Below are 14,623 nucleotides of genomic sequence, written 5' to 3'. Positions count from 1 at the left end.
GGTGTAGAAAGTCTTAAACAGCCACAACTATTCCGAAAAACTTTTAAAGAGTATAATAGACTCTTTTACCACTACATCTATTGATAAAAACATAGTAAGTGAATGCAACTTGATGTGCCATGTATCCCATTAACATAAGCATATATTAACTATACTAGTATTTTGATTATGCATATTAAAGCATAATTTGTAGTGTATTAACTATATTAATTTTCTTTACATATTAGCCATATTAGTATAATACACACATTAACTGTATTAATTTACATTCTTTTACACCAAATTTTTATGAAATAGGTTTTTTTGAGCGTATAATTTTTAAGGTTCTTGATTTTGAATAATTAATTTTCAAAGCATAAATAATGATTTATCATGCATTAATCCAGTTCTTATGCACTCTGGGTAAAATTTAACCTATTTACATTAATGGTCATCTGAAAGAAAAATACTGGCTAACAAATCTAGTTCAAAATGTAGGTGTTATGAAAAAAACAGTCAATTAAGGAACAAAACAATAATTAAATAAGAAGAGGAAGATGCAACAGGAGAAGAGAGTAGTTCAAGCAGTTGAAATTAAATCCACCATTCACTTGTTGCAGCACGAACAGAACATCGTATCCTCGCATTTCGGCCGTTGACGAACACATATAGCACAAAGATTTTTGATCCGACTTGTGGGGTATTCAAAAACAGACCTGTAATGGAAGTCAAAAGAAGCTGGCTCGGGTGTCAAGCCTCAGGTACTAGACTACCCACCTGGGCTGTATTGAAGGTTCTACGACAGCAAAGATTTGCAGTAACACAATACAAGCTGGTTCATGATTAGGACACACTGAGTGGAGTAAGAAAGCATGCAATCCTGGTGATGACCACTCTAGACTAACAAAACGAACTGAACAAGACAGAACCCGATCTCCACGTAATCCTTTCACAGAGTGCTTTGGGAGGACGCTGGCCTTGAATTTCGCATCCTTTGACGATGTTCCTGAGAAACACATTGAAGCGACTCTTGAGAAGTTTCAATTGTAAACTAGTGGCCTACTCTTTCGAGGGTAGCCCTTCACATGATTGCTGATTCTATTTTTATACCAAATATGGATATGTTGGCGAACGTATGAACTTGCAGAAGGTTCAAAAACATCAAGTGACACTGATAACGACGGTGCAAGCCGTGCATAATGCCTATAAATAAAACGTGAATTCATGAATCAATACAATCTCATCCTCAGTTAAATAATGATTCTACAAGTGTTGAGTAGATCAAACCAACTTGGGTGAGATTGCAGTGGAGTCATTACCAAGTCCAGCTGAAGAGCTTTTTTGCGCCTTTGGATGACCTTCAGGCGACTTTCAGGGTCTTTGGCCATGACCACGGGCAAATAGTTATCCTGAGTGGTCTTTGAAGTCGATTCTGACATCTCTGCTTGACTCGACCATTGCTCTGTCACCTGCCGGCTCTTGGGAATAGACGTGGTTCTTCTTTTATTCCTTTCTGGAGAGATCTTTCCACCTGGATAATCTCTTCTTTTAGGTGACAAACTACCAATCTGTGCTGCATTAGGATGGTCACTGGAAGACCGGCGGACATCCACACCCCTTACCACTGGTTTTGACTTCCTCAAGTTCTCAAGGGCCTGGCTCTTCAATGTACCCAAGTTTGGCGCAGATACAAGTCCTTGAACGGAACCAGAGTTGGTATTGAAAGAGTAATTCCCATTTGGCACCGCATCTTCGCGAACGGGCTTCTGATCAAATGATTTTCTTAATTTTGGGACCGATTTAGACCTGAAACCAGTAAAATATTTAGTTAGTCAACTTGCCGTAAGCCAGTAGGGAAAGTCTGTTTTCATGCGCGGTAAGTCATTTTTACATCTTGGCAAATATTCAGACTAAAAGACATTTCTTTTCCTCGGACTCTTCGAATCAAGGCTTTCTGATAGTGAAAGGGAAGCTAAATGAACTACTCAACGCAGTAGTCCAATAGAAAGATTACCTTTGATTTTTGGATACCAGACTTCCATTGCTTGATAAATCCTCTGCAATACGAGTAGATGACTTGCTGCCATTCCTATCCTTAACTGCAACGTGAGAGGTTTCAATACACGAGAGCCTTTCATTGTTCCGAATTGAGAAATCGACTGACTGAGAAATGGGTACTTGGTCTTCTACTGCATCCAAATCCAAGTCTCCTTTCGTCCAACTTTTATAGAAATGAGGGGATCCTGCTTCCCACAATGAACATTCTGTAAGCAAAAGAGCCAGTGATTGATTTATAAAGCATTCATATCAGTGATATTAATCCATTTTCTAGATTCTTCATCATATTTTTACTTTCAAGGCCATAAATTAATTGACACTTTTTCTTTACACACCACATCCGCGGTGACAGTAAGTTCTCAAGAGAATAGTTGTTTAAACTAACCTGGCTTCCTGTATCTGAGCCTTTCTCTTTCATTCAAATGTTCTGAATACCTAGTTTGATCTTTCACTTGATGTACTGGTCGTCTACGCATTGAATTTCCCATGCTATTAATATGCCCATTGCTTCGAGGGCCTCCTGGTCGAACAACCTCACCCGAAACCTTATTTACTGCAGGCTTACAATTTTCTACCACCTGCTGAAGCATCCATGGCTGATCAGCTTCATTGTGCGCAATTCCATTTCTGTCAAGCTCCCCATTAGAATGGATCTGCTGAGCAGGAAATTCCTGACCATCCTCTCTCTGCCTGAATGGAGTTTCGTTTCCAATTTCATAGTTGCAAGTCTTCCACTCTCTCTCAGGAATCACTACACCTTTTCTGACGATTCCATTACCATTAATCTCCGGAGAATGTAAGCGATTTTTAACTCCTCCCTTCACTAAATGTTCTCTAAGCACCGCATGACCATCGTCTAAAACTTGATTGGGAGCGCAGTCCATAGTCTCAGCAGTCCTCTGAAATCTCTCTTGCGTTCCTTTGCGTACATTTTCTGCAGACTGTTGTTGAACCCATTTATTCTGCGGTAACCGCTTCTCCAACACTCGTTTCACTTTATCGTGTGCTATGAAACCATTCTCTTGACGCAAGTTCCTCTTTTCGTATTTATTAGTTTTACTGCTGTCCTTCACTTTATAATCTATTTCTGATACCGGATAAGCTACTCTTTCCCTCCCATCCTGCGTCCTTGAGTTACCGTTTCCATAACACCTGTAATGCATTGCCTTATGATCTAGCTGATCGTCAGAACTTGTCTTCACAATATCTTGTACATTGTGCAGTTCTATTTCTCGCTCTGCGTTTCGCGTGATCATGGAAGAGACGGCGGCAAGCTCTAATTTTCTAAGAGGGATTTGATTAGATTCACTACTAATTTCTCTCAATAATTTCTTGAGCTCATCCATGTATGTCCTCGCTGATGCTGGCCTTTCTGTATGTCTAAAGGCGGAATCAACCTGCTGATGTCGAGTGTTGCCGTTTGAATAAACTCTTGAAATATTTCCAGCTGGTGAACCATGACTGATTTTTTGTGAATGCCTCTCTGGAGACGAGGCGACAGAAGAGAATGGGCTACTCCGGTCCTGCAAAATATGACCATTATATTTCATGAACTACAACACTTTACCAACAAGGTTCTCTTCTTGGAAGTAATATCTAGGGCTTAATCTACTCTGCTTTCGTAACACAGATCAACAGCAAGATATTTCAACAAAATTAGGCAATCAAAGAATAGCTGGTGATAAATTATACAAGCCAGACTTTAGTTCTTCATGCCCTGATTGTCCAGTAGAGAACGTTTCTTTTATTTAACTATATTAAAGAATGCCACAAAACCAAATGAATCTAGACAAGGGCACGTCGTCTTGAGAGGACCGCGCTGTATTTACCTTGGAAAGCTCATCAAGCGGCCTCAAGCAGGGCTGGTTATTGCTCTGATTATCTCCATTTAAGTAGAGTCCTCTGCTAGTAATGATTGATGAAGAGCTCGAAGCTGGTGAAGAGATCGTGGCACCACGCAGTCGTTCGTCAAGCTCCCTCACCTAAACATTCAGGAGAAATTGTTTACTTCAGCTGAGTGTTTTGGTTGTAAAAATTTTCACCCTTTGCTAATGATTTGGGGCTTATGAATGCTATCATAGTTTAGGTAGGAATCGAGTGAGATAATTCCAAAAGAACCTTAAAATGATTGAACTCTCCACCTTAAGATTGTATGCAGTTTTAAAAAGTTCAACAATCCATATATGCAGAAAATTAACTAAAAATAATCGATATCAAGACAGCAAGTTGCTGCACCAACAAAATATTACAAATTAGTAGCTAGTTTTTACAAAACAAGATATGAAGATGGTTCAGATCAAAGTCTGCAATGCAGGGATCACGCACCTGCTCTGCCAGAGATCCAAGGACATAGTCAAGAGACTGTCGTCCCGAAGTATCATTGGTCGAATCCTTGTTCTCATCACTGCTGATCAATAGTGATGATTTACTTACCTCGGAACTGCGGGGCGATCGAATGGTCCGATTCGAACACTCAGATAACTTGGTAGCACGTTTAGAACGGGCTTCTGGACAATTTTTACTAGTTTTTAAATCAGAAGAACTACTTCGATGACTTGGCTCGTGGTAATCTTGTTCATCCACGATGCGGTCTGGACTTATTGATGGCGGATGTGATAGACAAGGCTTGTTGCCAGAGCAGATCATTCGGCTTTTATGACTTGCCCTAAAGCGCGCAAGGTCAATTCTCTGCTTGTGTACGTGATCATCCTGAAAATCGTCGTTCTTATTCCGATTGGGGCTCCTTCGGAAAGGCGTTCTTGACTGCCAGGGCTTGATAAGATCTCGGTTTGAATAAACCTTAGACAATCCTGACGAACTTGATTCTTTAATAAGCTCAGTTGCTCGTTTCATGACTTTTACATGATCGCGTGAAAAGGTCCCACTTTTCCCTGCAGTCATCAGCGTGTCACCAACATTCCTAGCAGACTTGGACCCAGCATCTTTGCTAACACTTCTTTCTTTTTCTCCTAAATTTCCCATGGGACGCAATGCTACCACATCAAAAGATGACGTTGATTCTCCGGATCTTCGCAGCTTCTCCTTCATTGTTAAAAATTCATTAGTCCAGCAGTTTTTCTCCTTGGATTTTAACTCCTCCGTGTTGACTCTTGTAGAACGAAACACTTGACGTACCTGCCGAAAATAAATTACATACAGTTCCTGTAACTTTGAATTTTTTTAATAAATACGAATCGATGTCTCGCCTATAGTACTCAAATGGTGACTTTTATTATTCTCAATGAAAGGCGAAGATTCCAATAGTATCTTCTCACTTCATGCAGAAGTAATGTAATCGAAAGAGGATAATTCCCACAGATTCCACAAAGTACAGAATACATGGCCAAATGCACAAGCACATACCTGATTAACAGGTGACTGAAACCGCTGAGCTGATTGGAGTCTGATTTTTGTGCCAATCTTTTCCGAAGCATCCTTTTCATTCCCATTCGAATCTAATTGAGAAAATTTCCAAGATCGTGGAACTGAATTGTCTCTTAAGTTTCTTGCACTTTGATCGGGATGATTTTTGGCTCCAGCTGCTGAAGTGCAGCAGTTTCGAGGAGTATTGCGTAACACTGGCTGTTCCGGACTATCTTTTGATTGGTGATCGGTGTGTAGTTCTGTCGGTCTCTTAGCTCTTGAATTGGCCTTTCTGTCGGTTGATGCGGGAGGAGAGCTAGGTTCCGACTTAATTGAAGTCCTCCCTCTAGGGGCCTCTAGCTTCTTTCTAATAGCTTGAACGTTTTGTTTTTTCTCATCGATGTAGCTTTTCCAAACAGCTTTATTTCTGGGTTTTGCCCCCTGAACATGTTTTTCCTGAGGTTCAGAACCTTCGCCCTTCCTTGAGTTTTCTTCTCTGGGTTTACCGGTTCCACGAATTATCTGTACAAACACAGAAAAAGGAATGCTCATTACATAACAGCTGAATTGAAAACTTTGCCACCTTCGCGTCAGCACGGATATTTACAAACGTAACTACCATTCACATAGATTTAAGAGTACACATTATTCCCACCTTGACATGGGTTGCTCACGTACGAGACCTGAAAAATATTAGTGACTGTCAAAATACTTGAATCGTTGCGTCATTCATGCTGTTTCGTTCGTCCAGCATGATGACTCCAATTTTTACAGGAATTTTTTTAAGGTGACGAATAATTTACATGATCATCGGCAACACATCTCCACGTCGCTGTTTCATATCTGATGTCTTTTCTCCTACTCTTCGGGGACCCTGGGTCTCTACCAACCCCCCTTGAAGCAGAATCCTTCCAAAGCCCATGCTCCTCGTTCATCTGGTCTTCATGAGCTGCCAATTTCTGTGATCTACCAAAATGTTTTAGTATTTTGCGCTGTTCTTGGGGAATCGGAGTTCCAGTCCGAGGACTTAAAGTACAAGCAGAGCATCTGGTGGTCTGCAAACAATTGTTGATTATTCTGGACACGCCTTTTGTGGATGCATCAGACAACAGCCGATGTCTTTCTCTTAGAGGAGAAACATGAGCATTTGCTTCCATGATTTTCTGCTCACTGTCCAATTCTGACCCTCTGCGGACGTTAGGAAGTTGAGCTTTGAAGCTCTCCCTCACACTTTGAATAAGTGGATCCTTGTCTTTGTCGGTACCTCCTTTGCTCTCGCTTTCTATACCTGTTGGCTTGCAAGGCCGAGCCTGCATCATCGGTCCGGTGACTAATTTCTTGTACCCTAACGTTCCAGATGATATGAAGGGAGGTCGGGTGACAGTTGGAGAATCATGTCGTTGACATGATCTCTTTGTCTCAAGATGCTCGTTGACGTCTTGCGTAGAGCTATGTTGCCTTGCTCTTCTGCAGCGAAAGGCAATTCCTTCGTTGTAAACTTCCATTTGCTTTTCAACTTCGGCAGCCTCTTGGATTAATAGCATACGATGGCGGATTTTACTTGGAGAAGCATTAGTGCGATTCTCATTCACAATTCCCTTTTCCCTTGTGCTCCATCTCCGTGCGATATCGTCATCATCTGATACATTATATTGTCGCTTTGCTGTTTTCTTATCACTACCGACATTTTGTTTTAACGTCCAGCACTTGTTGGGGGACTTCAAACGCTGCTGTTTCAAAACACCTCCTTCATTACTGGTAGTGTTGAGCTCCGCGCGCTCAAAGGAGTCTCTAACAGGCGATATTCCTTTTCGCTTCGTTTGAACTGGAAAAAGATGTGTAGACTTAGTTACCCCAGGTCCGAGACTAATCGGACCAGATACATCAGCTGCATTCTGCTGCTGAGTAATGCGTAGAATGTCTCTCCTATTAGCACATGTTTGACTACGTGCGTTCCGACCACTTTCGTTACGCCCTGTTTCTTGAGGTAACAAAACCCCATGCTGGGACTGAAAAGGAACATGGTTCGCTAATTGTGTTCTTTCCCCTCGGATGTCGATTTTTGCCAGTCCCTGCTTCTTTGGACTTCCCACAGCACTGCCTTGAAGTGATTTCGACTTTATCTCGATGCTACCAGTCGCAGATTCGGTGGTGGTTACTCGTTCTTGTTGATGATCAAGATACCCAGTGGTCACTGAACCTGAGCAGAAATCCATCACAAAAGAACTGAAGCTTAGAGATGTAACACGTTAGTACAATCTTTGATTAAACTTGAAAACTTGGTAGAGAATTTTCACACAACATCCGTGTCTAACTAAAGATAGGTGACTCAAAGAGATAAAGACCAAGCATGATCCACCTGTCTCGGATAACAACGGATGACCACATCTGCTTAGCATTCAACAGATTTGCTTATTTTTAATTAATCTCTGCCACATGGAGTGCATGAATTCGAAACTTAAATTACCATCACCCATGCATAGTATGAGCTTTAGCGTGAAGGTTGGGCGACAAGAACTCCTGAAGAGAAACAAGTTGATGAACACAGCCTGGGAACGTTGCCAACATGAATTGGGTGCTGACAATAACTACAAAAGTGGGATGTTCAATCACACATTAATTAGTCTAGGTTTGAGGCAAGACTTCTAACTCGCGCTCTCTTGGTTTCCTACTCTTTCTAGGACATACCGATGTGGTAAGTCCTGTTTCACCATCAGGTTTGCACTGAACGATAATTAATTTGGTGTTCGTTCGTTTTCAATTGGCTTTGGCTTAGGCGCGGGCGACGTTAACTCTATGTAACTCCTACAATTGGAGCATGTGAGACTGGTGTGTGGCAAACCTGCAGAAAGCACCCCACAACAACCCCACAGTTCAGTCATGTCATTATAGAGGTTCCACTAACTCTTCTCTTGAACTTTACGAGGATATAGGGTTAACGATGGGATGCGATTCATGTCACAGTCCCACAGGTCACCACAATTTTTGAACCAAAACGTGCAAGCCCCAGATGAAGAAAATTCAGCAGCAATATTGTTCACACACAGCATAGACAATAAAAGGAAATCTGAGTCCTTTTCCAAGCCAGAATGCACGAATATTGTTAAGATCTGCGATGGCCACTTAAAGTTTTACCCAATTCAAGGAGTAGGACCGCCCTATCATTCTAGTCTGTAATGCATTTTCATCTCTTTTAAGATAGTCTGCGTTGGTGACTCAGGAAAGATGTGGATTCGTGTATCTTACCTACTACAAGTTCCTCGTAGAAATTGAATACTGCATTGTGATATGAAGTGCTTTCTTTCCATGGTTCCTATTACTTCCCCAAGGCGGAAATAGAGTTGCAGAAAAGTTGAGACTTCCCCTCCACCTAGCAACAGGAGACGTGATCTACTGGATGACAGGGGTTGAAAACCACGCAGATTCTCATGATACAGTCCCGACGGGCCAGTGTAAATAATCTGATGCACCTAATGGTGTGCCTTTTTCTAAAATTTTATTACATTTCACCATTCAATAACATTATTCTGGCTCTTGGTGAGAGTATGGTTGATGCATCGTTCCAAGTCGGAACTTTAATGCACTCTTTAGACTCTAGAAAAATCTACCATACCTGCTTTGTAAAGTCCAGAGTAGAGTGGGCTACAGTAGAGTATTCCTTGAATTTTTGTACTAGAATTTCCCTTTCCATTGGAGACCGACGTGTGGAAATTCGTCGAGTAGCTTAGGTTTGTAGTTATTTTAAGTACAAATTGTGAAACGCCGATGAGGTTGCACAGGTGAGGTTCTTTACATATTATTAGTTTGATCGCATCATTGTGCAGGTCATTGTCCAACGACTCGATTCAACCATATCATTTGGATACAACGAGATGTATTGCAGTTACCCATGGTTTCAACACTTAAACCAGAACTTCAGAACCACTAGTTTTAAATCGTCGACCTTGAATTTGTTACACATTGATTCTCATCAACAAGTACATGATCTGACAAACGTTTGTAGTGAATTTACCTGGACACGAGAGAGGATTCGAGGTCTTGTGCTTTGTACAAATAGCAGGTCTTTCTTGTCCAGATATGCTTGCTCGCTTGCATGATCCTGGATTAGCAACAGCATGGAAGCGGTCTTTCCCATGGTCTTCTGCTCTGAAAGATTCCTCTACTTCTTGCTCCATCGTTGCAATTCTCTGTTAAACATCTCAGCCTCTTATATGTTATTAAGGCAACATTTGGACACTCGTTAAAGAACATTAACATGATTCTAAAAACTAGGATCCTCCAGGACAACATCATATCTCTAAATCAGGGACTTCTTGACAACATTAACATTCAACACACACTATCCTGATGATCCTTACTACTGGCTTCCTTTCACCTGTGGTATCACTCCACAACCCTCAAATACTGGGTTTTCAGAGGTCCCTCCTTGAAGTGAATGCAACAGAATTGCAACACCTGATCACTCAATAGCTTGGCAGCTGCTGCGCTACCCCTTTCAAGCTTCCGCTCGTGGTAGAGTCTTTCAAGCTCAATTCGGCGTGATCTTTCACACCTGCTCCTTTCCCGATGTTCGTCCGCTGCACGCCATGCATCAATCTCTTCCTGCTCAGGGCAATCGACCACTGCAGAAGACATCTGATTCGTACGATTCTGGAGGGCATCAAATCGAGAATGCAGATACGTGTCCTTAAAGTCGATGGGAGTCCCCGCAAGTCTGCTAAAAACCTTTTCTCGTGATGTATCATGGTTTGATACTGGATTCACCGCCTGAAAGCAACCTGAATGCATCAAATTACCAAGTTCAGTTTAGATTCACTGTGGTACACAAACACAACAGTCTCGATCGTCGTTATTTTGAAGGCTGAAGGTCCATCGATGAACCAAAGACAAGCGGATTTTCTTTCTACAATAATGCATATTTTTTCGAGCGAGCTAAACACAGGTGGTGAATACAACCTGAAATATTATGATTACGAAGTACTCTGAACAAAATCTACGTACTAAATATTTCAGCCTTCACACGTTCAATTGATACCATTACGGTTGGAAACGTTTTGAAGATCCATTTCTATACCATATATATGTTTTTCCTGGGAATTCGGTCTTGGCTTTGCCTCTTGATTGCAGCGGCGGGCAAAACTGCGTTCAATGCTGGATACACTCTCCGTAATCTTTCTCCACAGTGCTGAAGCATTCTCCCCTCTCTCTCTCAATTCTTTTTGCTCTCGTTCCTTGAGGCACACGTTGTAGGGACCCTCGAAGCGTCAGATCTAAGCATTACGAATCTAAGTACGATTGTTTCACTTTAGCTGATGTGGTGAGCCATGAATTAACGGATGGATGAAGAGTTTTAGCATGCAGAATGAAAAAAGAATATTCTTGGAGTGCAGTCATAGAGAGTCCTGCAATGAATGAGTTCTCCTGTCAGTGAGTAATGATGCTGTACCTTAGCCATGGCCTCCTCAAACCGGAGGACGTCCCAACACCGGCTCTCCTCTGCCTGTCTCGTCAACAACGCTTCCTTTGCTATCTGCAAACCCAAGAAGCATCTTGCCTCGTATATTTTATACATCAATTCCATGTACAGGTGCATATTTCATGGAGAGCTGTAAGATAAAATACTCCATAAAATTCGTACAAGCTCACACAATCCAGACATGTTGCACAACTCACACTCCACTATGTCTAGTATTCACGATAAATGTTGCAAAGACAGGTCTGAGGGGTGAGAGAAAGTTATACCCTGTTGCGCTCAACTAACTGTGCCGCATCATGGCTAAGCCCAATGCTCTGGCACGCATTTGCAAATTCTTCCTCCAAACTAGCAACGCGCCGCTTCTGATCTTTATCCCAAGCCTCCTGCATCTCTTGCATGCAGAAATCATGAGTCCCTTATGCCCCCATGTATCTAAAAGCTAAGGCTTCATTTCTTAAAGCAGTGTCGGAGTAAAGCAATGAACATGAGGAATTCTTCTTGAGTTTCAGAAAAAGAATTCTTGCGAAGAGAGCACCTAAATGCTTCAAAACATAACAAAGCAGGATACTCCTCAACCTTCAATTTGGAGGTAATCCAAGTTCGCTGTATCAGCAGTAATCATTGCGAAATTTATATCACATGGATAGAGATATCAAATGATCTAAGTAATTCAAGAAAGCGTTGAGGAAGAGATGGGAACGAAAAGAGAATCAAATTTAGTCTCACCAACAAAAGAATTACCTTGAGATGATTTATAAGCATATTGCTGCCTTTCGTTTTACGGTCTCGAAACTTCGCAACACGTTGCGAAGCGAAAAGCATTTCTTGAGCTCGAACCTAATCCATCAGCACCTCTCAGCTTCAATTCTGTTTCTGCTTGAGTTTCCAACAAACATCTCGACTGCAGGAACGGCACATTTCAAGGTTGGAATCCTCTATTCTACAGAATCTTGCTGATCAAGCCCACGCTCAGCCAGTTTCATATGGTCAGTTACAGTCAAGACAACCACAAATCATAACATCAGGCCAAATTCACGAGAATGTTTGATCTTTACACAAACCTGCAGAATTCGGTTAGTCCGCAACTTGTCCTGATAATCGCGGGCTGACAATTTTTGTTCCTCCGGATTTAGTGCGAATGTCCCGTGCACGCATACCTGCAAGAGCCAATGCAGAAATCATGAGATAGTGAGTTTCACAGAAGAGCAGGCTTAGGGCATCAAACATGACAACGCCATTGATAATTCAAAATTTCAACGCAATCAACACAGCGACCTGAGTTGCGCCATTCAGTACACGCTTTGGACGACACAAGTGGACTGGTCCAATGCGATGATCTCTACTCGTGCACCGCAAGTATCATGGAAGTGCAGCGAAAGCGGGGAGACCTACCTTCTCGGTGGCTAGTTTGGGCGGTGCAAGACAAAGGGTTTCCTGCACTTTTCGCTGCAGGTACTGCTGTCGTTTGTTTCTCTCCTGCTCCAATCTACTAGAGGTAGTCGACATATTTGGCCACCGTTTCATCCTGAACCCTAGGATCGAACAAGTTCCACTACAATCTCTGTAGCTGAGGCGCAATGAAGAGAAATAGTCTATTCTAGCTCTCAATCTCTGCATCTAAGACCCAGCATAATTTATTTACCTATCCTTAAAACTGTCAGCTGGTTCCACAAGTTTCCTCAAGTCAGAAATGCAATGCCCTCCTTCTGGTCTTATTCGTTGTTCCGGAACTCCCATCTTTTTTCCTCCAAGATAACCTCCGCCTGGCATCAGGATGTTTCTAAAACCAGATAATCCAATCAATTCACCGTGATCGTACTCAGATGTCCTTTTTCTTCATTTTTTTTAATTTTACGTACATCCTCTTCCAACCACACTCAGACCTCTACCGCCCGCTCATGTTACACCTCACTCACAGCTTTGCTTCAACTCCCAGCACATACCCCACACTATATCCCTTTTCTTATCATTCCGAGTGTTCAGTATTCAATCACCCACATCTGATCAAATTTCTTCCTCGTCACTCACGCATGACTCAGATAAAATAAACATCATTCAAATGTGTCTCAGGAATGTAATTGATCGCATCCACAATTACAACATAGAAGAAAAACGGACTCTGAAAACAACCCGTCGTCACCAACAATGCGCGCACTCATTCTCAATCTCTCCCTCCAAAAGCGTCCTTATAGAGCATTCCACTCTCCAGTGACACGAAACGAATTCGAGAACTTAATTGCGAATGCATTGACCCCCACACCCCTTATCTCCTCCAGCTCTACAATACAAATTACCCCAAACTCGCTCCAAACCAGGTCATCGGTCTCAAGCTTTCCCACAACTTATCCTCACTTAACCAAAGTATACACACAAACACAGTCGGAACAACTTCGGTAGCGCACATCACAACATCCACTGTACCATACTCTACTGAGACAGACGTCCAACCCTTCCCTTCAACAAAACTGGAAACAAAGAGAAAAAGAAATGGAGCAATGCCTGATCATTCCCGAAGTCCTCAATCGTCTAACTATCCAACGAGGCACCTAATACTTGGGCTGAGTTTCAAGGGCGATCAAAGCACGCTGCGCTGCCAAGTTGAAATGGAGTCATGACCCATGACACAGAAAAAAAACAGACTGTAGAGAATCAGTTAGGTTAGGTAAGATCTTCAGAAACAGTTAACAAACTGGAACTTCACCGTAAATTTCAGCTTGAGAGACATGAATGCTGTCGGCATTCGACCCAATTCTCATTTCAGCGAATTGAGCTTCCGGTTGTCATTGCCTTGCACTTCACTTGCAACTCTGTGTGGATTCCACTGATTTTGTGAAGACTCCGCTTAAACTGGCACCACAACTCGGAGTGTGTGTGTCACCCACCCACAGTTCGATCAGTGGCCATGAAGCTCAGAATCAGCAGAAGAATATATGTGCAATCTCATCCTCTTGGTGCGAGAGAAAAACATGCAGGATTGTGAGGTTTCATGGTTACTTCACAATCGAGGCTACAACTGGAATATCTTGTTTCTGTCTGCAGAAAACCAAAGTGGAGGTGGACCTTGAGGTTTTCATAACAAAGAGTTGGGGTTAAACCTTATTGTTCTGCATTTTTATGCAAAGTGTTCATACCGACACATCGTCTGTTTTCTCCTCTGTGTTCATACCGACACATTGTCTTGCAAATCTTGATTAGAATTTTTTGGTGCTCGTAAGAAGATGTCATTGTTTTAATATCACCATTTTGTAAAGAATTGGATAATGATTGAAAGGAATTAAAAGAATCTTAAAAGTAACAAGTGGCACAATGGTAATACAACTAAAAATATTTATGTGTATAATAGGATGATGTCATTATAAAGTCTAAAAATAAAAGATTAGAAAGTTGAAGTATTTGTTAAGTTTTAAATAAGTATTAATTGTATCTACACATGATATGAATGAAATTGGTACCAACTTTTAATTAATAAATTTGGATGGTTTTGTTATAATAAAAAATTATTGTATTGTGGTAAATTAAATTTTTTAACAACAAATTCTATCATAATTTTATGTTTGTTTCATATTGATTCTTTTTGTAAAGTAGCCATTACTTGTGGCTCATTATTCATGTAAAAGAATTTATATTTTTTTATTATTCTTAAAAAAATCAAATTCTATCTAATTCTATCTAATTCTTTGTCATTTTTTATGTTTTATTATTTCTAATGTGAATTGTACTTAAAAAAATTTATTAACAATAAATTTA

General features: G+C 41.3%; 1 protein-coding gene across 4 annotated transcripts; it reads right to left on the bottom strand.

The window, feature by feature from the left end:
- Positions 1-397: 397 nt before the first annotated feature.
- Positions 398-14,099, bottom strand: LOC112281239 (uncharacterized). Of its 4 annotated transcripts, none has more exons than XM_073534042.2 (16): positions 12,269-14,099; positions 11,938-12,033; positions 11,618-11,777; positions 11,143-11,259; positions 10,847-10,930; positions 10,475-10,631; positions 9,856-10,178; positions 9,413-9,587; positions 6,204-7,600; positions 5,401-5,922; positions 4,363-5,172; positions 3,867-4,019; positions 2,423-3,560; positions 1,994-2,222; positions 1,299-1,785; positions 398-985 (listed from the first exon to the last, which is right to left on the bottom strand). In XM_073534042.2, the coding sequence occupies exons 3-16, from the start codon at positions 11,696-11,698 to the stop codon at positions 929-931; spliced, it is 5,730 nt and encodes a 1,909-aa protein (XP_073390143.1). In that variant the 5' UTR covers positions 11,699-11,777; positions 11,938-12,033; positions 12,269-14,099; the 3' UTR covers positions 398-928. The 4 variants fall into 4 exon arrangements, with proteins under 4 accessions (XP_073390143.1, XP_073390142.1, XP_073390146.1 ...); XM_073534041.2 differs by having other exon boundaries at positions 11,618-11,713; XM_073534045.1 differs by lacking the exons at positions 11,618-11,777; positions 11,938-12,033; positions 12,269-14,099 and having other exon boundaries at positions 10,847-10,949; positions 11,143-11,187.
- Between the last annotated feature and the right edge of the window lie 524 nt (positions 14,100-14,623).

This window comes from Physcomitrium patens, chromosome 1 (genome assembly GCF_059467195.1).
Source record: "Physcomitrium patens ecotype Gransden chromosome 1, ASM5946719v1, whole genome shotgun sequence".
Classification (NCBI taxonomy): Eukaryota; Viridiplantae; Streptophyta; class Bryopsida; order Funariales; family Funariaceae; genus Physcomitrium; species Physcomitrium patens.
Note: the sequence above shows the minus strand (reverse complement) of the source record. Positions and strands in the feature narration are given on the sequence as shown.